General features: G+C 37.0%; 1 protein-coding gene across 2 annotated transcripts in view; it reads right to left on the bottom strand.

Annotated features, from left to right (window-relative positions):
- RFX4 (regulatory factor X4) overlaps positions 1-23,851 on the bottom strand; it is a 108,817-nt gene that overhangs the window by 19,393 nt on the left and 65,573 nt on the right. The window contains exons 10-16 of one of the 2 annotated variants that reach the window (XM_063445360.1): positions 23,584-23,642; positions 21,891-22,035; positions 20,133-20,227; positions 19,529-19,646; positions 11,486-11,605; positions 10,347-10,505; positions 6,269-6,428 (exon numbers count right to left, since the gene is read on the bottom strand). In XM_063445360.1, the coding sequence (XP_063301430.1) occupies positions 6,269-6,428; positions 10,347-10,505; positions 11,486-11,605; positions 19,529-19,646; positions 20,133-20,227; positions 21,891-22,035; positions 23,584-23,642 (856 nt within the window). The remainder of the gene's footprint in view (positions 1-6,268; positions 6,429-10,346; positions 10,506-11,485; positions 11,606-19,528; positions 19,647-20,132; positions 20,228-21,890; positions 22,036-23,583; positions 23,643-23,851) is intronic. The other variant, XM_063445361.1, reaches the window with a different exon arrangement.

Genomic DNA, 23,851 nt, shown 5'->3' with positions numbered 1-23,851 from the left:
CCTTTATTAAGCCTAGGCCTTGGAGAGCACTGAAGTGCCTGGTCTTTCAGGTTTAGAGGTAAATGAAAGTAAAATTTGGAGAGAACATGATATGTTTTTACAACATTTTCTGCAGCACAGTACAATAGGGGGAATAATTAACAAGCAACTGCAACAACACAAGTCAGACATACAAGAACAGAAAAAGATGAGGGACCTGCTCACACAAGCTTACAATAATAACTCAATATTAAAGGCAAATTGCATTTCACACATTTCACACCGAAATTGTATGGTGAGCCTGGCTGGAGCATTCATTATGGGCTGTAACAGAGCAAGCTTGGAATGTGTAAGACCAGCGTGGAGCTGGTTGCAGTAGTCAAGACAAGAGATGATTGTGACATGGCTGAGGACTTTAGGTGCATTGGTGTTAGGTAAGGTGGGTGAAAGCTGTCATTTTAAGATGGAAGCAACAGGGTTTGTTGACTGGCTGAATGTGAGGAGTAAGGAAGAGGTTGGAATCAAAGAGAACAGCAACTGAAATTCTGGGGAATTGATATTAGCAGTATTGACCTGGAGGGAGTCTAAAATGGGGGTAGTAATGCCTAAAAGAGGAAAGAAGAGCTGTTCTGTTTTGGAGAGGCCCGTATAGGTTGAAATGGCACAGAGGCAGCTGGAGACAACATTAAAGGGACACTATAGTCACTAGAACAACTACAGCTTAATGTAGTTGTTCTAGTGTGTATAGTATGTTTCTGCGGGCATTTTAATGTAAACACTGCGTTTACAGAGAAACGTTACACCGGTAGTTACATTTCACTCACTCAGATTACTACTAGAAGTGCTGCTTGAGTCAGTGCTGCACAATGTGATTCAATGCATCTCTATGAGGATATGCTAATTGGCGCAGCATTTTGACATGAATGCGCAATAGCCTTCCAATGCTTTCCTATAGGAAAGCATTTGATTGACTGAGATCATCAAAACTGATGGATGGAGCAGAGAGATGGGGAGGGCAGGTGCTGCTAGGAGCACTTTGGGTTTAAACAGTATCTTAATGAACCCCTTAAAGTAAGATGATGCCCAAGACTTCATGGCATCATAACAACTTTATTGAGATAAAGTCGTTATAATGCTTAGAGTATTCCTTTAAAAAAAAAAAAATGCTAATTTGTATATACTATATAGTGTACTGGAGAAAGTGTCACCTTGCCATATTTACATTTCAGCAATGCATAATAAAAGCATGAAGCTGAGCCTGTTGAGAGGTAGAGCTGGCCGGGTTAATTCGAAGGCATGTCAGTGATGCAATATTCATTGCTGGTGATGCTTCCATCTGTAAAAAGACCTCTGTGAAGGTCGAAACGTTGCTGCTCTTTTTGCTCCATTAAAATCTGCCTGCGGCTTTCACACTTGATTGTCTGGATATTTATTTTTTGTACTTGAATTGATGGGATTGATGGTCCTGCCCCAGAGCACCGGTGGCTGCTAAAGGGATTTAGTGTGGTTCCTACAACTATCTTTCCATCTGTAAAAAGGGTATTTTGTTCATATGGGTCAAGATGGTGTATATATGGGTCAGGATAACCAAGGCAGCCAACCATGAATGCCCATGAGCAGATCTCTTCTGCAGCAATCTCTTATAGGATGACATGCAGTGGAACAGTCCAAATGCATATTTGGAGGGCTTCCCTCCAGTGTCCACAGAATCAGATAAAAACATGACAGAGGGCATGTATGCTTCATTAAACTTAATTTTTTATCTGTAAAGAGAATCTTAAAACATATTAAAATCAGGATTGCCCAACATTTTAAGTTGGTGGCTGCGTCCTATTTAACATCTAAAGCTGACGGTGATGTTCTAATATGCATATTATAGTACAATAGAATATAAAGGCTCTCCAAGTACACTGGGCTGCATAGAAAACCAAACTGCGGGCTTCATCCAATCTGTATTTTAAGCCCAGAATTTAAGAGAACTCTGGTTATTGAAAAACAACACCCAAAATGAATGTCAATGGGAAAATTATTTTTCAGTTAGCAGAGATAATAATTCCCTCTCTGGACAAAGAACTCTGCCCCAAACGCACAAAAAAGTTTTAAATGATTTATTCAGGAAACATATGCTTTACTGTATTTGTTTTTCGCAACTTATGTCACTATATACGTCAAACCACTGAAGCAAAATCTATGCAGAATTTATTTAACAATCCAAACTTGAAGAATCTGTTGTGTAGCTCTTCTACTGAAAAGCAATTAGAAAAACTACGTAGGTCATGTGATGAACCAGTTTGTTTCTTTATGGCTGTAGCTTGAGGCATTTATTAATATTTCATTTCAACTTCCTTGTGTTACAGTTCTTTCGTGTAGAGTCATACCCGTCACCCTCAAAGATTTTGGCCTTAACATTAAGGCACCATGCTCGAAACACTTTCTGCATCATTTGTGTTCTGAAAGTGAGTGTTGTATAATTCTTCTCTCACATTTTCCCCAACAGTGAGCACCTTGCAAAAATGGTATGGCTTTGTTATAATATTTTATCTATGCATTTAGCTAGCTTATGTCATAATTTAAAGATTATAGTTCGCCTTAGATACAAACTTCCAGCAATAGATGATGAAGCCACCAACTATTGTGTTTTATAAGAGATTATTAAGCAATTGAAACATTTACAGAAAACTAAAAGAGGCTAGAAGGTAGCATAAAGATAACAAACTGTACATGCGGTTATGGATACATTTTTTTGTACCAGTTCAGAGTTTTTTCTATTTCCAGCTTTTAAAAGTAATAAAGAAATGAAAAACTCAATATGGACAACTATCTGTATTTAACCAAAATCGTCAATAGCAGTGCTTCTCAATAAGGTCAAGTGAAATGAACTTGTGAATATCGACTAAGATAAATGTGAACAGAAACCAAATAAAAAGGAGGCAATGGATTAAAATAGTAACAGTTTAAACCAGGACAGTTTCCCCCTTGGGGAATCCAGCTTAGTTCCCTGTAGTGAGACAAGTCCACCTGATATGCCAAAAGCACAACTACTTTCAGAAAGGGATTCCTCGAGTCAACTCTTCCCAATCATAACATGATTGTTTTAGAGATCTGGAGTTTTATGCGTGGTATGTGGTTTTGATTGTCCCTGAGCAAGTCGGGAATCTGAGAGATGGAGGAACCTCAAAGGTTGGAGTAGGTTTGAAAGGCAGCCTGGACTATGGACAGAGAAAAAAAAAACCCCACCAATTCTTGTTCCTTGGTTATTCCCTAACACTATCAGGGTTATTCACTAAAGTGAGAATTCCAAGTGAATTCATATTAAATCTCAAATTTAAGGCCAAAGCAGCTGACCTGAGGAATATCTGACTTTGAGAATGTTCCCAGTTAAGGTATTTTGCTCTTAAATTAGAAAAATAACTTTGAATTCATCTTAAATTCTCACTTTAGTGAATAATCCTAATAGTATTAGTGAAAATTGTATGGAATAATAGTTGGTGGCTTTTTTTTTTCTCTGTTCCTACACAGTCCAGTCTGCCGTTAAAACCTACTCCAACTATTGTGGTTTTCCATCTCTCAGATTTAAAATTTTAAGCAAAAATAGCTACATTGGAAAAAGTCCACTATATTTTCAGTTTGGCTACTTTAGCCTAAAATCATAATTCCAACTGAAACCAAATGGAATTTCTTATAATTCATACTTGCGGGGTGCGGTGCTTATACGTTAAACTCCAAATTGTAGCAAACTGAATACAAACAGCGAAATTCAAGCTATGACTATAGCTGAGTAGGCACATTTTTCTGTTCTGCTATTTTAGACTCAGTTTTGTTATACAGATTTGAATTTGCGACAACTTATAGTTTAGCTCATAAATTCAATATTGAATAACCATGTCAGAGTGACATAGAACACACTGCCAATAAAGCTAATCTAGATGAAATAGAGTATGCAAGTGGTTCCAGGCTGCATTTGGCACACTGCCATTCATGTCTAGGGTTGAGAACTAAATCAGAATAAAAGAGCTTATTAATGTCCCACATGGTCAGATCATGAGCAAATAATGGAATGGAATGTAGCTAAATGGAGTGTAGACTTTTTCAAGGAGAGCACAAGACAAAACCAGTTGGACACTGAGTTCCTTTTGATTGTTGGCTTGGAAACTTTGGAATTACCAGAACTGAGATCTTCACCATTTGCCAGGGATCCGAACCCGAAGCAGAGTGGTGGATGAGCAACTGGGAAGATTCCTTGTTGTTTCTGTGTCTTTGTTTCAGAGCTGTATCTACCGCGAGGCTGGCAAGGCATTTACCTTGGGCGGCACTTTTAGGGGGTCAGCAAAAAAAGCCCCAATCGCTCTGGCAGATGCCTTGCCAGCCTCTTGTCCTGGGGGGCCACAAGAGCTGGCCGGCTGGCTACCTTAGCGCTTCCCTTATGTGGGAGGCGGGCGGCGAGGGAGCACCGCAGTGATGCCGAAGCCGGAATATGCCGTCACTCTGGCCCCGGCATCACTAAGAGGCGCGCAAGTGAGCTGAGCAGGGAGATCAGAGCTCCTTCGCTGCCCGTCTCCACTCTGCACTTGCCTGCCTGCCTGACCGCCCGCCGAGCTGCAGCCAGCCCCATGGACCACAGTGAAGAATCCACTCCAGGACTCCCAAAGGAAGGGAGGCTGGGTGTGTCTGTTAGTGAGTGTGTGCATGTGTGTCTGTTAGTGTGTGTGTGTGTGTGTGTGTTAGTGTGTGTCTGTTAGTGAGTGTTAGTGTGTGTGTGTCTGTGTGTCTGTGTGTGACTGTTAGTGTGTGTGTCTGTTAGTGAGTGTGTGCGTGTCTGTTAGTGAGTGAGTGCGTGTCTGTTAGTGAGTGTGTGTGCCTCACAGTGATTGTGTGTGTCTGTTAGTGAGAGTGTGTGTGTGTGCCTGTTAGTGAGTGTGTTAGTCCGTGTGTGTTAGTGAGTGTTAGTGTGCCTGTTGGTGAGAGCTAGTGTGTGTCTGTTGGTGAGTATGTGTGTGTTAGTGAGTGTGTGTCTGTCAGTGAGAGTGGATATGTGTGTGTCAGTGGGTGGGTATGTGTGTCTGTCAGTGTGTGTATCTATCACTGAGACAGATATACACACTGAGAGTGCGTGTATTCATGCCTGTCAGTGTGTGTATGCGTGTCTGCCAGTGTGTGTATGCGTGTCTGTTACTGAGAGTGTCTGTTACTGAGAGTGTGTGTCTGTCAGTGAATGTGTATCTCTGTCAGTGTGTGTGTATGTCAGCTAGTGTATGTATGTCTGTCAGTCAATGTGTGTGTCTGACACTGAGTGCATATGTCTGTCAGTGAGTGTTGTATATGTGTTTGTCAGTGTCTATCTGTCAGCGAGTGTGTCCCAGTGTGTGTTTGTCTGACACTGAGTGAGTGTATATTCATTTCTGTCAGTGAATGTGCATGGTGTCTTGCCGGTGAGTGTATGTGTCTTTCGGTGACTGCGTGTCTGTCAGTCAGTGTACATGTGTGTCTGTCGATGAATGTGAGTGTGTGTGTAACTGTGAATGAATAAGTATGTATGTCTGTGAATGTGTATGTTTCAGTGAAAGTGTGTGTTGGTTAAACAGTGAGTGTGACAATGACTGTGTATCTGTAATTGAGTGTATGTCAGTGCATGCATCAGTGAGGGCGTGTATCTATCAGGAGGAGAAATTTGGAGGGGGAGGTACCCGAGTTTTGTCATGCCTAGGGCAGCAAAAAAACAGAATACACCACTGGACCCACCTATATGCCTTTCATGTCACATGTAGTGGCTGTATGTCTGTAACTGTTTAGTGTGTCTAAACATAGTATCTGTATTTTATGATTTTACACTATGTCTATATTTATGTATTTTAAGTGATTAAAGATTATGAAGATCCACTAACATATTCTCTATGAAAATTTGTGATACTACTCTGTGACTGTTATTAGTGTGTGAAGACCACTAAAAGAGTAAGCCTCTTGTTTATATTCCTCACTGTTTTATTATATTGGTCTTGTATTATTTTTGTCACTAATGGAGGAATATTTATTATATCACATGCACTTTTTTTTTACACCACACTGATACTTTATCTGTATGATTATTATGATGTTTCGGAGTTCACCGGTGTGTTGGTGTGGTTAGAGGTGGTCACTATTGTGTTTTGCTTTTTATTAAATGTAATATTGTATTGATAAGGGAAGGGTGAAAGTGGAGCAAGATACCACCTGGCATGATGGGGTAGGTACATGCACAGGTTGCATAAATTGTGATCTGATACTTAAATTATTCCCAGGCAAATCAACATACCCATGGTCATCTCGATGTGGATAAACAGGTATCCTGTGTGTGACGGAAGGAGGTACGTGTGCACTTCTCATGCAGTTGACTTGCTGTCCATTTTCTCCTGAACCATTAGCAGCTTTAGTAACAGTGTAGGTAAGAGACCACGTGTACGACTGCATTGTGCCTAAGAAGCAAACAGGAAATACTATCAATCTGTAACCATATAATATATACTAAGAAATTATTTCTGTGCTTGTTTTTCTCCGTTACGAGCAATCTAGTCAGGTTTTAAACTTAGTAACTCATGGCTGTTTTCACACTATCATTATTAGATTCTGGTAATTTCCAGCAGCTTCTCACACCCCTGACACCCCATTTACAATTTAAGCTCATCTTCAGGAGTTAAACCATTTGGCAACAGTTTAACTCCAAAGTTGGGGTTCCTGTGTCTGGCAACTCTGCCTCCCTGCCACAGACTATGGGGAAGGTTTGTCCAGGCCTTTTCTAATAGGGTGCTAGTAGGATGAAAATGTCAGCTGGTGCTCTCATACTATCATTGAGCCACTTTAAGAGGAAAAAGACATACTTATTCAATCAATGTGTGCCAGTGATAGGCTGAGATCGTCAGCTGACGCCGAAGGGAAGAAGGCACATGGACACTCACGCCCCTGAAACAATTTAAGGAGCCTCAGTTGTTATGGGGCTGGAAGTGTTCCTTTAAGATTTAAAATATACCATAGAGACTAATAGGAGACAATAAGTAGCAGCCAGTTTCCATGCTACACAGTAAAAATTACTACCAGATTGGATGCTGTCGCTAAGTCATACGGATGTAAATTTTAAAATAGAAGGCACTGACTTCAAACTTCAAATAGATTTTATAGGAAATTAGTCATTTATTCTATTTTTATAAGCATAGTGTATGTAGTTCCCAATTAATGTAGAATATAGAAGTAGAATAGAATATATAATAAATGTAGTATATAGAATGCGCATATCCTAGCCATTGCTCTGGCATTTAAAGGATGTACATAGCCTAGCCATTGCCCTGACACTCAAAGAGTTAAAAGGATTGCCTAATGACTTTTAGACATACCGTACTTCTTTAATGTATTATATAGATAATGCACACAAAAATGGTAAAAGAATAACGAAAAAAATAATTAGAAAAGCTCTGTATACTCATACTAACCTTACCATAGCTGCAGTCAGTTTATACATCGCTTGGTTCAATCTCCTGGAAGGGCCATTGTGTAAGAGTTACGGGCTGACTGACTGAAAGTCCTATGGGATGTTTAGAAATCAATGCCACTATAGCCCACTATCAGACATTAGAGTGGGCTCAGGGTGCTCTAAGCACCGGGTAATTTGCAGTAATGCAAACTATTCATAATGCTTAGATTGACCCTTAAGTGTATGCAAATACACTTAAGTGAGATTTAATTCAGATTAGGAACCATAAATATCTGTAGAAGTGAGTGAAGAAGCCCAGGGCTCAGGCTTAGAAATCCTGCAAAATAGTGATTGCAGTATAAGGCTTTAGAAAATAAAATAAGTAACCCCGTCTTAAATCTTAAAAAAAATAATATCCAGCTTTATTGACTATCACATATGCACTACACTCCGGCTATAGTGAGTGCTAAAAAGATACAGTACCACATTCAACCCTATAAACAAAAGTGCAACCAAAGAAGCCACTTACGCCTTCTATATATTATAACCTTTACTGTATATAAATACTTTAAAAATCGTAAAGGATGACATACTTTTATCTCATAGAATAATGATATGCGATGTGTTCCCAAAGTTGGGAATGTATTTTGTTTTTTGTCTGTAATGTGACAAATGAGCATTTTTGATAAGTTGAGAAGACCTTTTGTTCAACTTGAATTAAAGCTTCTGCAGTTTGGACCACCCAACTGGTTAGTATATCAGTATTTGTTTATGTAGATGTCCAGAGAAGAAACTCAAAATGTGTCAGACAATGGGTGCAATAAGAACAATGATTAGCATTTCTATACTGTCTTATCTAAAGTGCGCACAACACACAGGCAGTCACTTCTAGGGTGCTAGCCAAGGAGAACATTTGGCACGGCTGACATGCATGACAGGCTTCCATGGCAAAACCAATAAAGGCTACAATTGTTATGATATAATCACTGTTGGATAAGCTGAGCAACAGGCAGAGACTTACAATTTGGTGCCAAAGATCACAAAGAGTAAAAAAAAAAACCTGTACTTAGAATTCTTCATCCCTACATCCGATTTCATCAGATGCACTTTGTGATTTATTTTGGAAGTAGAACAAAGGAAAATCATTTAGCTACTAGACATGTATTTTAAAGTTTTTGTCTTATAGTTGTTCTCATTTTGATTGTGTTTTTAAAGCTCAAACGGCATGAAAATACAGGGTTGTTTAAAACTGCATTCATTATAATGTAAGCTTGTGATGAGTTGAAATTGGCTTCATTTAGGCCAAAAGTCGGATGTGTTTTTCAGACTCTGCTTATCAGTTAGTTTATACCCAATGAACTAAAACTCTATGTCCACCTAAAGAAACTGGTGATTACATAGCATTGGTTAATGGGTTTTGGGCAGTCTGTTTAAACATAAGCATTTCTTTCTTTTCCCTAGACTTAGTCCCCCATGCATGACATTCCTTCCACCAGAAGGTGAAAAGAAGTGATCCAAGGCAGAACCACAAGAAAGGAGTGGACCTTAAGAAGAGATGGAGTCCCAGTGCCCACAATATTTACCAAAACTCTCCAATCCAGCAATTTACCACGAATTTCAGGCATCTGCTTCCCAAAGTAACCAGAGGGCCAAACATTTGTATACTTGTATACATTTTAAATAATTGCTATTTCTGTTACGGGCATCTAGCATTAATATATAGTTTGGTTTTGGTTTTGCTATGATTTCTTGGATATTTATTTTAATATCCATAGCACCTGAATATCCAAGATTCATCTCTTGGGTCAAAGTCTGATTTCCCAGTTCTGTGCTCTTGGACATTGTAAGCTTTCATTAGAAGCTGTAAGTTATTATTTTACTGTACACAACACGATGCAAGATGCTGTTCTCGTTCGATGTTAGTGACTTCCCAAGAAAATCACTATGTCTGTAGCCAACAACTATTCCATTTGATTCCATTCTCTATTCTTTAACCAAGTCCTATTAATCTGAGCTCCCATTCTCAAATTAAAATTGTGTTTTATAACACAGCTCTAACCTCAATGTTAAACCAAACTTTTAAAGGTGAAACTGTCTTCAAAAGGTCAAACTGTACTTTCAAGCTTCAACTAGCATAATTTTCCAATTGCATTATTTGAATGTGTTTGCACAGCGAGTTTGCATTGTAAAACCTTTAAACCGGTCTGGGTGCAGTAAACTACAAAAAGAAAACTAGTGCTCTGCCTTAATACATGACTACCAAGTGTGAGAACAACGGAAAGCAGGAGGCAATAAAGTGCAAGCTCTTTAGAATCCGGGAAGATAAATGGATTGAAAAGAAAAAGGGGGAAAGTGTCACATTATAAATGGGACGAACAAAGTCTTATCATAGGCGTGAGGCTGGCTATTGACTAAGAGAGCATATATCACACTGCTCTATAAACAGTTTACATGTCAATAAAGACATCCATGGAATTTAAAGCAGAATCCTTTCACCCAAAGGAAAAAAAAACAACAACTATTCTTGTGGTTTACTTTAAAAATGAAGACAGTAAAAGAAGTCACAGTTTGGTAAATGAGTGTATGTTATATGGGATAATTCACTAAAATCCAAAACCCAGAAACTGACTCAAATTGCAATTTGGATATTCACTAAAAGCAATTCAGAATACAGAAAATAGCCTCATATCATAATTATAGTTTGGAGCAAACTGTAAAAAATAAATAAAAAAAAAAGCCTAAATTTTAGGTTTTTTATTTTAATAAAATTCTGGATTTCCTCAGAATTTGCATAGTCGCAAGGGAGACTACTGAGCACGTACCTTAATAGATATGGATTTAGTAAGACACTTACTAATTCATTGTATTTTTAGTTTTATTTCTGGTTATATTTTTTCTAATCTTTTCGGAATGTGTTCATTCACCCTACCTGTTGTAACTGGTACGGTGCTGCCCTCAGGAGACTGATTGCTGGCAGGTGAGACTGATGCTGGAATTTCCACCGACACTGAAGATGTGGCTGGTGAGAAAGGAACTGGAGATGGTGTGGAAATAGTTGATTCTGCCAGCATGATTTCTTCTCTCACCTCTGTTAACAGATTGAAAGAGTATAAAAAGAACATACAAGTCAAGGACAGATAGTGTACAGACAGTCTTCTAATCTCCAGCTAAGGGTTGAATTCCTAGAGAATAACACAATTGCTTTCTAGCACTGAGGAAACTTTACACAGGAATCCTATTTACTAGATGTTGCCACAGCAGGAAAAAAGAGGCTTCCAACCCAGCGAAACAGGCCAAAAGATAACTTTAGAAACCACAACACCATTTCATATTTAATAGATAATGTTGCAGTTTATCGGACATAAAAAAAACATGCATTTTTTATGTAAATCCTACACGTGTTTGGGTTACAAAGAAAAAAGAACTTTTTTTTCCTACTAAATTTACTACCATATGTCTTCTGTCAGTACCTCATAAGTGAGGTGTAGCTGCTACCTCTTTAGGCACAGAGGATATGGGATGAGCAGTGAGGTTGTCTTTGTAATGGCACAAGTGAGCAAAAATATTTTTTGAGACCTGAGCAGGGACTAAACAAAGTGCAAGCTATTGAGGTTTCTCCTAGTTCCAATATTCTGTGTTTTTGTTGCAATGCTTTTCACTTATATCTTTCTGGCAAGTAATACATAAGTGTACAAAGAAAGATCTCCAAAATGGCTACTAAAACCTTCTAATTTGTCAATATGAGTAAAGAATGCAGGAAACCTAAATAAAGGGAGTCTATATATATTTGCAGATTTCTGCCAATATTCCTAAATAGCCTTAAAGCAGCTTCCGCAGCAATACTCAGATGTACAATATTTATCCGCATTCTAATGCTTTTAAGATGTATAAATGTTGTAATGTTGAGCTACATTACACTATCATATTTTTTTATTTTTAAGACAGCAACAGAGCTTGTGAAATCTAAAATGAATTTCACATGGAAGTAGAGCTAGTATTGATTTGTGAAATATACTTTTATTCACACCCTTGTTTTAGAGTATATATGCGTTTAATGTATGCTCTTACCATTGCGGACACCCCCTTTCATCGCTCTCATGAGCTCATTCGCCCTTTCCTGACAGTGTAAAGATTCCAAGAGATATAGCACGTAGTCATCAAACATTAAATGAATCAGGTGAAAAGAACCTAGCAAAAATAGAAAATAAAATACATAAATATTGCCTCATATAAAAGACTATTCTGAAAAGAATTACAAACATGCCTTTGGGAATTAATATTTCTTCTGATCTTGTCTAAGTTAAAACTTTACACAAAAATAAGTGACATCACTTGAAAAATCAAAAAAAAAAAAAAAAACCCAAGCATTATTTATTACTCTGTAGTAAAGAATCATCATATTTAGCAGCACTATGGAATGGTCAGACACATCCTTTTATTATTATTACTTATATACACAGCAACAACAAGGCAGTAAATTATGCAGGTAAAATATTAAGTAAGAATATTAAAAGGCTTAAATTGTTACTCTGGGCACCAAAAGTGATTTGATGCATCAAAAAGATCAGATGAACATACAACATGATGCCTAAAATATGATTAATATAGAAAGTGAAAAAAATACAACTTATAATAAAACTGTTCTAAAATATCACATGTTGTCCTTTGTAGGGGCATTAAATATTTCTAAAATATATGGTGGTGGAAGCTAAGCCTTTATTTACTATTCAGTTTCGATATTGATTGAATTACACTGTGGAAAGCCTGATTCTCTTTTTTTTGGGGCACATCACATCCATAGTCAAAAAATCTGCAACATGGTAAACCACTGCTCCTGGTACACTATTGTACCTTTTTAGACAGCAAAGTTCAGGAAACTGCATAGAAAATTTTATCCCACTGGTAAAGGATACCACATCTCTTCCAGGCGATAAACCTGAACTCTGATGTCCTGTGCTGGTAATGCAAAATGATCCCAGGCACATTTCCTACATCCTGTATTTGGTGGGAACGCATGTTCGTCCGTACTTAGTGGAGGATGAATTATATCATTGATAACCCTCCTACCCTCCTACTATGCCCCATGCTGTTATACCACACCACTTTCCCAACTTTGTCATACAGCAATCCTTGACCATCAGGATATTAAATGTAGCTAAACACCAAACACCCGACCTGTGGAAAAGTTAAAATCCCACCCCCAACACTGTGGAAGATAAAAATTGAGGAACTAAGATCAATTGAGGAATAAATCTTCAGTGTGGCAAGGAAAATACATACACAGCAATTAGGGTTCAATGGCTAGTCGTATCTTGGGCAGATATTGACAAATCCAATCACAATCTCAGTTGCCAAGTGACTCTTGTATTACTTAATTCCTAACCCCTAAACTGTATGGTACTTATATTCCCTCTTTTTTCCCATCGAACAGCATTACCCACTGCTTCCTATGCTACATGTTTCTATTTTTGGAAAAATTCCTACTAATCTTTTTATATCCTACTCTTATGTACGTAATTGTTGTCTCATAATGTATTTTGTTTGACCATGTCAATTCTTGCTAAATACTAGTACAATGCATAATACCTCACTGACGCTCTCAACCTATCACTGCCTGGTATAACTAGGTGTGGTTTAAGGCAGAGCTACTCTCTGTCTTCACCATACAATCATTGAAGATCAGGCTGCAAGTACCGAGGGATCCTGTATTCCTATGGATTTGTTGCCTATTTTATAATGCTAACAATAATAAGTAAAAAGAATGTAATTTAGAACAGTAATGGTCAGTGGGTTGTACTTTGTCTACCATAATATTCAGTCAATCTAACACAGCAGCTATAGACTAACATTACCAAAAACTGCAAAATATTAGGGGTATGTGGTTCAAGAATAGCAGAATACTTCCCCGATCTCAGTTTATATAATGAAAAAAAAAAACCATTTCTGGATATTGTAATATTGTAATGACAAAAGGATGACAATGGGAGCTGCTAATACAAAAGAAGAGAGACAGAAAACACCAAGTGAAAGAGAATTGGGTTTATTTACAGAATAGTAAGTTTCAATCAACTGTATTTTACATTTTAACCAAAAAAAAAAAACAGAGTGTAAAAATAACTGGGTTAGTTCTTTGCTCACAAAAGAGGCAAGGCATCATAGAAATAGTGACGTGTCCAGTCATCCCCAGTAATTAGTATTCCTATTACTGACAGGCACTCTGAAGAATAGAGGTTATGATTGCTGGACGTCTTACTTGTAATGATGTCTTGTAGTAGCCTGAAAAGGCTGCCTCATGCCATAGAACTGATGTCACAGCTAGTCATAGTGGCCCAATGCTATGACTGACAGCTAATGTCTGATTCCAGCAGTCATCGTGGTCTAATGCTATGATTGACAGCAAATGTCTGGCTCCAGCAGTGCATGCGGGGATGAGCTGTCACTGGCCATAGCTGCTACCTCACTAGTGTGGGAGTCATGCAATAGTCATAGATTGGCTCCCAGGCTGCCTAATCACCATGGGAGCAAATGACAGTGATGACATACTCTATCTGTCATCACTATGATTGGCTCTCACAATGATCACTCAGCCTGGTGGCAAATCTACTAAACAGTTCATTGTTACATTTAATTAGAGTTAGATGAGTTAAGGATGGGCTTAGGATATGGTTAACAATGTTTAGCTAGCTCTAGGGTTATAAAGGGTTAGAGTTAAAGTGGGTTATCTACAGTTAGCTAGGGTTAGAAATAGTGTCAAAGTGTCATGCTGGTCAGTATGGTGACATATATTGTGTCACTTTACCAAATAGTATATTAGGGACTCAAGCAACGAGGCATGTAAAAATTGGATCATATTTCAAATTTGCTAAATACAAATATAGGGTCTTTGAACAAGTAGAGCACACACGTCTGTGATATTTACCATTAAAGTTAAATAAATACTTTTTTTTTTTTTTTAAATGTCCCATATTAAATAGCTCATTAAAAAATGAGATGTCATAATGGTGTAAAGAGAAGATGGTGATTGTTATATATTTGTTACAAAACTGAGACTGGTCTTGTATAGGATGATCATGGGGTATTTTGCTGTACTTGGGACTTTACATTAGCGAGACACACAGTCTGTGAAATTTAAAAAAAGAAACATGGATGTAAAAAATAAAAAATAAAAATAACCAGAAGGTTTGGCAGTGGTTGATAATGGGGGAGGTTGTGTCTTTTTTTTTTTTTGAAGCAGTTTTGTATTTTGTAACTGCTATTAAGCTAGACTATTAAAGCAGACCCAATTTTACAAAGGTTTAGCTTTAAAACCGTAATTCATTCCTTGCAATACTTGCACTATAACTGAACAAAACCATTCAAACAGACACCTATGAGTATCATTCTTCAGACCAAAAGTTGCCAGTTTCCTCTGGTTAGAAAAAAAAATGTGGAGAGAGTAAAAAAACAAATGCTATCTCTAAGGGGGACAAAAGGTGCGAAAGGAAAGTGGTTGTTAATTTAAAGGAACATTATAGGGTCAGGAATACAAATGTGTATTCCTGACCCTATAGTGTTAAAATCATCATTTAGGTGGCTTGCCCCCCTTGGCCACTTAAAAGGTAATAAAATGTAAAACATATTATTTCCAGCGTTGCACAGGTCTGCCGGCACTGGCCCCACCCTCCTTACTGACACTATCAGAATTTATGATTTTGGTCAATCCAATGTTTTCCTATAGGGAAAGGATTGGATTGGCTGAAATCGGCAAGGAGGGGGAACGGGGCCAAATGGCGGCTTGGCCAATCAGCACCTCCTCATAGAGATGCATTGAATCTCTATGAGAAAAATTCAGCGTCTCCATGCAGAGCGTGGGGACACTGAACAGCAGTGCTGCTCACTGTGCAGCACTGCCCTAGGAAGCACCCCCAGTGGCCATCTTTGGAGTACCCACTATAGTTGTCCCTACAGCGCAATGTAAACACTGCCTTTTCTCTAAAAAGGCAGAGTTTACAAGAAAATGCCGGCATACAATGATTATATTCACCAGAACAACTATATTAAGCAGTAGTTGTTCTGGTGCCTATAGTGTCCCTTTAATTATAGTTTTATATAAAATGTATATTGATTGTGAAGATACCATTTATATGTCTACCCTTTTATTTATAATGATATCCTTCTCTCCTGCACCTCAGGAACAGTGATCCTTGTCACTGAAATCATAAGTGATGTCATGCTGTGATGTCATAAACATAACTGTTGCTATAACTGCTTCAGCATTCTAGAGGCTCAAACAGAGCTTCATGTTTATTCACGGTTCTCATACCACATCAATGGCATAGAGATCTTTGCCTCAACTGTATGTGTCTGAAAACTTGGACATTTACTATACTAAACTTGATCATGAGCAATGGAGGTTCTAGCAGGGGGTATTATATGCTGTATACTTTTTACCAAATACCTTATTTTATTGGGATACGTATCATTGTAAGTTTTTTTGCACACAGCGTTACATGAGGACTGCAATTAGGCAGAGAGGATGGGAATGGAGAAATGACAGTTATTCTTTATCATTCAGCGTTACTCACTAAAGCGATAATTATGTGGAATTCAAAGTGGATTTCAAATTTAACATCAAAATAGCTGAACTGGAAAAAAGTTAACTTGTGAATCAAGATTTTTTTTTTAAATTCCTCTGGATCAGTGGGCTTAGGTATAATAAATGTAAAATAAATGTAAACGTATAAGCTAAATACAAGTGAATTGATAACAGTAATTGCAATCACATTTCCAAGCAATTTCATAGTTGAAATGAGAGACTAGGTCAGGGCTAGCCTTCCTTAACATTATAAACCAAATAAAAGGAAATTCATCACAGTTAACAATAATGGTCCATATTGGTACCAATGACACAAATGAAGGAAGATGGAGGGTCCTAAACAATGAGTTCAGGTAATTAGGAATTAAATTGAAGAAAAGGACCTCCAAGGTAGTATTTTCAGAAATATTATCAGTACCGCAAATCAAAGCAGAAAAGCAATGGGTGATTAGGGATGTCAGTGTACGGCTAAAGTCGTGGTGTTGGAAGGATTTTGGCTTTTTAGAGCGCTGGGACGATTTTGTGTTTGGGTACAATCTTTATAGCCATGATGTATTGCACCTAAAAGGAAAGAGGGTCTGTTGTGCTGCTGTGACTAGAAGGTTGGATGAGCTTTTAAACTAGTGATGGTGGGTAGGGACGAGGGGTGGAGACGGGGGCAGGGGCGGAGGTATGTAATAGAAATAAAAATTCACAAAAATTACAAGAGACTCATGATAGTATTAAATGTATGCTTACTAATGCAAGGAGCCTACAAAACAAAATGAGGAAACTAGAGTCAATAGCATACACTAAGCAATATGATATAATAGGCATAACTGAAACATGGTGGGATGAGACACATGACTGGCCAGTTAACTTAAATAGTTACACATTATTTAGGAAGGATAAGAAAAAAAGGAAAGGTAGTGGGGTATGTTAGTGGGGTATGTTTGCATGTCAGCCATGTGTTAAAGTCAAATATTAAACAAGTGGTTTGGGGAAAACATGTGGAAGCCTTATGGGTAGATATCTGCTTTGGGCAAAATAAGGGAAATTAGATACTGATTGGGATATGCTATAAACCACCTACTGTTGATCGTGATGAGGAAGAACATCTGTTAGAGTAAATTAGTAAAGCTGCATATCTGGGTAACTCTTTAATTAGTGGAGATTTTAATTACATAAATTGGTTCAGAGGGAGTAATGACACAATTGGTAGAAGCACCATCTAGAATGGATGCTTATCTAAATCTGGTTACAGCAAACAATGTTGATCTTTTGTCAAACATTTAAGTAAAGGAGCATTTGGGAAATAGTGATCACAACATGCTATCTTTTAAAATAAATGCCAAAAAGCAAATGCTCATTGGGTATACTAAAACATATAATTTTAAAAATCCCAATTTCAATACAATGAGGACATTGTTACAACATATTGACTGGCATAAAGTCTTTAGGGAAAAAAATACCACTGAGGATAACTGAAATATCTTCAAACAAATAATAGAAATGTACATTTTTCACTATATACCATTTGGCTAATGAATATAAAAAACAAAATTAAACTAATGTGGCCTAGTAGGAAGATAAGCCAAAAGCTAAAAATAAGAAAAGGGCTCTTCACAAGCATTTAAATCAGATGCATTATATAAAAGATACACGGAAGCAAAATATGCATGTAAGAAAGCAAATGAAAAAGTGATAGCCAAAGAGAGCAACCTCATAGATTACTTTAAAAAAGTCTCAAAATCCTGCCCTAGAATTAATAGACCTGTGAGCTTAACTTCTGTAGTTGGGAATGTATTATTAAAGATATAAAGGGATAATATTCAAGAATCCATTAGGAAGAACCTTGTTATTAGCAAAAATCAGCATTGTGTTGAAACATAGATCATGTCAAACTAACGTTATTGTATTCTAAGAAGAAGTAAGTAGAAGTATAGATCAGGCTGGTGTTCAATATAAAACTAATTGGGTTAAATGAAAATTCTTATTCTTGGGTAAAATATTGGCTTTAAGATAGTGTACCGAGAATTGTCATGTGTGGTACATTTTCAAGCTGGACACAAGTGATAAGTGGTGTCCCTCAGGGTTGTCCTGGGAACACTTCTACTCATCGTATTTATAAATTATATTGAAATAGGCATTTGCAGATGGGTGTTTGCAGATGACACAAAACTAATTACAATGTGAGCAGGATATTATTTAACTGCGGAGGGATTTAGATAGATTGGGGGACTTGGCACTCAAATGTCAGATTAAATATAAAGTAGATAAATGTAAAGTTATGCACTTTGGGGTAAAGAATGCACAAGCAACTAACACCCTAAATAGTAGTGAATTAGGGATAACCACACACGAGAAGGATTTGGGAATTGTTATAGACTAGGCACCTAAACAAACTAGGCAACAATATGCAATGTCAATCAGCAGCTGCTAAGGCAAGTAGACAGTCTAAAAGGCAGTCTTTATTTTAAACAAGGAGATACTGTTTTGAATAGTTTCATATAAAACTGCCTTTTAGAAGAAACCTTGTGTATGCCTGGATATTTTTTTTCCATTTGATGTCCTTTCTGGAGCACCCTGTAGGAAGTATTCCCCCCTTTTTTAGTGCGTGCATTTTACTCTTTTTTTTTGCATACAGATGTTTAAACAGCAACTGGATGAATACTTGCAAAAACATAATATGCAGGGATATCATGTTTAATATATGGGGTAACGGTTTCTTGATCCAAGAGGAGATCTGACTGCAATTTTGGGTTGGAAATATTTTTTTTTTCAAGTTTGTTGCACAATTAGAACGTTTTGTTTTTTTGCCTTGTTTTTGATAAAAAGCAAAAACAGATGTCAGAACGGCTGTACTTGATGGATGCAAGTCTTTTTTAGGCTATATAACTATATATCCATGTAATTTCCGTCAAACTTCCTTACAATTTTATAGTTGAAACGAGGACCTAGGTTAGGGCTATGGTTCTTTAAATTTGGAGTTTGACCTATGGTGTCCATAGCCACACCTAGTAATTTTTGATTGTGAGGCAAGATGGTTTACCTTCCTCTAGCATACTGTGTTTAGGCATCATACATGTAAAGACATATACATTACTATACTAAATACAAGTAAATTAATAAAATTTATTTGAATCACATTTCTAGCAATTTTAGGGAGAAGTTACCATTTTAAACCACTTTGTCCATTACTAGTGGCAGGAGATAGAATCACCAAACTAAAATATATATAGTCTTACAATGAAGTGTAATAGCAAATAGCACACAAATGGAATGAATACAAGGAAAATACATTGAAATTCACTTTGAATCCTGGCAATTCTTACTTTATTGAATCACACTTTCGAATTTATGTCTGTGGCTTTTTATCTGTTTAAATAACTTATGAATGCGTTGAGCCTAACCAGATGCCCCTTTCGTCCTGACTTAAAGGGTCCTTTTGACTATTACATTTTAAATGTTCTAACTGAAACACACCATGGACATCTATTGTACATAAAATATAGCATGTAAGTCTTTCAATATGATTTTCTAAGTTGGGAACGTACCAAAACTTGGTGCACTATGTAATGTCATGTCTCGAATAACCCTTGTTCCAAAGCAGGACCAGATCAGTAGGAACTGCTGTGCTACTTTCTTCAGGGACCCTTGCTTTTTGCTAGCCACCTGTAATTAATAAAAGGTAAAGATAAAATACAAAACTCATGCATTTTCTGATAGCAAGGAAATTGTCACATTAAGGCTGGATTCTCTTAGCTGAATAAGGGTTTACTACGAGACTCCAGTCCTATTCTAGATCTATCAATTTCTGTTTTGAAAAAAATAAATATCAAGATGGGGTAGTATGATCTTTGAGCTTCTATTGCCCTTTTTCCCAGAAGTAAAAGTGGAAGGTCCCAATCGAATTTACAGAAACCTCCACATCACTGTACACACAATTGCTGTTTGGTTCAGAAAAAGCACTCTAGTTGGAACCTCTCCAGTTTTTTGAACCCCAATAATTTATTTTAATAAAAGTCATCCACACAATCTATACATCACTCCTAAAAATATAATACAAAATAATAAATACTTCCCTATGCTTAAAATGATTTACAGAAGAAAATACCAACTATTCATTTTGAGTATGTGACAAGCCCATTGTTAACTTACTTTCACCACACATCGGTCCACCATGGAGTCCAGCCAATCAATGTACGACTCAATGGGAGACTGTTCTTCCAAAAGGTGGTCAAACTCCTGGTACACTGTAAACCAAGACATTCTCATGAGCTTTGTTTTCCGTGGTCATATTTGTTTATTTACTTATCTTTTATTTAATCCACATTCAGTTCAGCTCTACAACTTATTGAATTCCTATGTGATTATTTTTTTTTTTTTAATGAGTCTTTTTTATTTACATGTTTTAGAAAGTTTAACCAGGAATATACAGCAAGAAGAACAATTATGGTATATTTGCAAGGATCATAAGTAGCACAATGGTGATTACATAGGGCATGTACATACGATTAATTTAATACTTCATAAAAGTGGGAAGCTTTTGCTTACCAAGTGCGTAGGCATAAGAGTTAAAGGAACACTATAGTCACCTAAATTACTTAAGCTAAATAAAGCAGTTTTAGTGTATAGATAATTCCCCTGCAATTTAACTGCTCAATTTACTGTCATTTAGGAGTTAAATCACTTTGTTTCTGTTTATGCAGCCCTAGCCACACCTCCCCTGGCTATGATTGACAGAGCCTGCATGAAAAAAAAAACTGGTTTCACTTTCAAACAGATGTAATTTACCTTAAATAATTGTATCTCAATCTCTAAATTTAACTTTACTCACATACAGGAGGCTCTTGCAGCTATTAACATAGCAGGGGATAAGAAAATCTTAATTAAACAGAACTTGCAATAAAGAAAGCCTAAATAGGGCTCTTTTTACAGGAAGTGTTTATGGAAGGCTGTGCAAGTCACATGCAGGGAGGTGTGACTAGGGTTCATAAACAAAAGGATTTAACTCCTAAATGGCAGAGGATTGAGCAGTGAAGCTGCAGGGGCATGTTCTATACACCAAAACTGCTTAATTAAGCTAAAGTTGTTCAGGTGACTATAGTGTCCCTTTAAAACAAAGAGTTAAAACAAACATAGCCTGCACAACTTTAGGTGAAAACAACAATTTTGTTTATAGAGTCAGTGACACAAATGAAAAATATGAATATTTGCAGTATGCTCTTTTTCTCTGTTGTTAATGAATCCTTTGTAAAAAATATTGCTGGTATCAATTATGAGAGGTTACATGTTATTGTTGGTCCTGTAAAACTTTATTCAGAATAAGAACCATAGAGGTCTGCATCATAGGGTAAGAGGAGCTGGCATTTTTACTACTGCAGATTTCCAAAAAGTCACCTGAATGAATAATTCCTGTACTGCACAGTCTCTTTAATCTAGAATTTCTTATCTTCTGTTAATAGATTTGCCTAGACTGCGCAGCAGCCTCGTGTATGTGATTAAAGTTTAATCTACAGAGCAGGAGATAAAACTTCTAAAGCATGTTAACGACAAGCTAAAGTTGTTTTGATGCCTATAGTATCCCTTTAAAGGTACCGAAAGTCAAATAAATCCATTGCACTTGTGTGGGACCCTAGTTGCCCTACCATGTATTAATTGTTTTTCAAGTGGTTTGTATTTTTTGCAATATATTCTTCCACAAAATGTGTATTTTGTTTATGATGTTCCTTGTGATACAAGAGTCAAGTTGAGAATATATATATTTTTTAGAAGAAAAATTGCATTGATCACCATTAATCCACAGATCAACACACGTGCTCCAATAGGGTTATTCTTAAAACCTGTCCCACTAATGGATGTTGAGGAGAGGAGGTGTGAATTACTGGCCTAAGCCACTGCTCTTTTGCCTCTTACACTGAATAATGAGTTTCCTGTGTTCCTCTCGGGAGTCCTCTATTGTGTAAAGGCTTTGTTTGGTAATGCTATTAAGATCAACATTCCTCCAGTCTTCCAACATCTGGAATGTGATATCAGCACTGTGTATTACTGTTCTTGATGCCTGCAATGCAGAAAAGCACATGTAATGATTATATAGAAAATAATTGATAGTTACAATATGTATATTGTACAATATGTTCAAACTCTATGTGATGAATGGCAGACAGGACACCCTTTACGGTTTCTTGTTAGAAACATATATATCCGTTTACTGTGATTTTTTTACATTTATGCACATTAATATCAACAAACAACTATAGAAATATTTCTCAAAGCCATAATTTGCCTCGTCTTGGTAGATGCAATCTCAAGGCAGCAGAATGTTGTGTAGTGTGCTGCTTTCCAAAATGGGGTTGTGGAATTGCCCCATTTCTGGATTGCCAATTCCCTTTTATGGAAAGGACTTCCTTATTTTACCTGGGAGATGCCCCTTTTCTATGCTGGTAGGGAAACATCTTTAAATATTAAAATTTTTGCAGGTATGGTAATATTTATACCTGATAATTCTGTTGTTTTAAACTGGAACGTCTCAGTAGGACAATATATTGCGACCCTCTGGGACAATATCTTAAACTAAGGCTTGCGATGGGAGGTTTTTGTCTACATAGCTTTTAGCCCATCAATCTTCTTCCAGGTCATCACTTTTCTAAAATCAATCAGAGGAATGGAGAAGGTCTTACTCTGACAGTTCCAAACACTGATGATTCGGTCTGGGCGCCATATTAACAAAATAGTTAGGAACATAGCACTTTTAAAATTCTTGATGCACTTGCATGATTATCCTTTAAATAGCAAATTAGCATACTGAGACACTTTCAAACAAAAATATGAAATTTATGGGATTTGCCTGTTATGCATGATTTTTTGAAGCTGTAAATGCCTTTTAGATAAATACTGCAAGTAGAAACAGGGAAAAAACAATTCAATGACCCACATGAAGTCAAAGCTGTATTGTGTTTAATGGCTTGGGCTTTCGGCCAGTCAGGACACAGCTAGATTTCAATCCATTTTCAGTGACCAAAGCATGCAAGGATGAGAATATGCTAATAACAATCCTAGCCTGCTGTAAAGCACTGGGGGAAATAAAGGCAAAGACAGGCACGGTCCAAACTAGATAAATAGTGGAACAAATAAGTTAACCCATCGTCTACCCTGGATTTGTTTGTGTTGTATAAATAAATTCCCTTATATCCACATATGCAGGTATAAAACAAGTGCCTGAACCAAATTCTAGAAGCAAGGGCAGTCCAAGTGGACATTTACCATTCCAATTCAGTGTATGGTGGTGGACCGATTATCAGATTGCAATACTTGGGGAAAAATATGAATTAGAAAAATAAATGAAATTGTACAATTGTTCGAGCTTCTTTATTTAGTTCTTCAATGTTGTAATCTGTTTGTGAATTCACCATATGTCAATGCTTAGTAAGTAAAGTCTTAAACTTAACAGATGTATTATGATATTTTAACACCTTACACATCCCCCCAAAATAAACATCTGTCCAACACACTATTAAAACTGCATTATGTTTTTTCTTGCATAAACAATGCTATTTATGTACGTTTTATTCGTAGATCTTTAGTATAAGTTTTTAAGATATTCGTTTACCTGGCACAGGTGGTTTAAAGATGTTTGCCTTCTAAGGACTTGGGAAAATCTTTTCGAGACTAGAAGTAAAAACAAAGCAATCATTATATATCAGGTGGAATAGAAGTCAACTCATGATATCAAATAGACTTGTGCACAGAATAAACAGTAATTCAGCTAAATTGATTCATCCGAAAAATAAAGCTTGGGTGGGCTGATATTTGTCCATATGGCATTTCGGTCCAGCCGCAAGCTATTCTGGAAAATGATTTGGACAAACCAAAAGGCC

The sequence above is a fragment of the Pelobates fuscus genome, chromosome 3 (genome assembly GCF_036172605.1).
Source record: "Pelobates fuscus isolate aPelFus1 chromosome 3, aPelFus1.pri, whole genome shotgun sequence".
NCBI lineage: Eukaryota > Metazoa > Chordata > Amphibia > Anura > Pelobatidae > Pelobates > Pelobates fuscus.
This window is presented reverse-complemented; position numbering and strand designations above follow the sequence as displayed.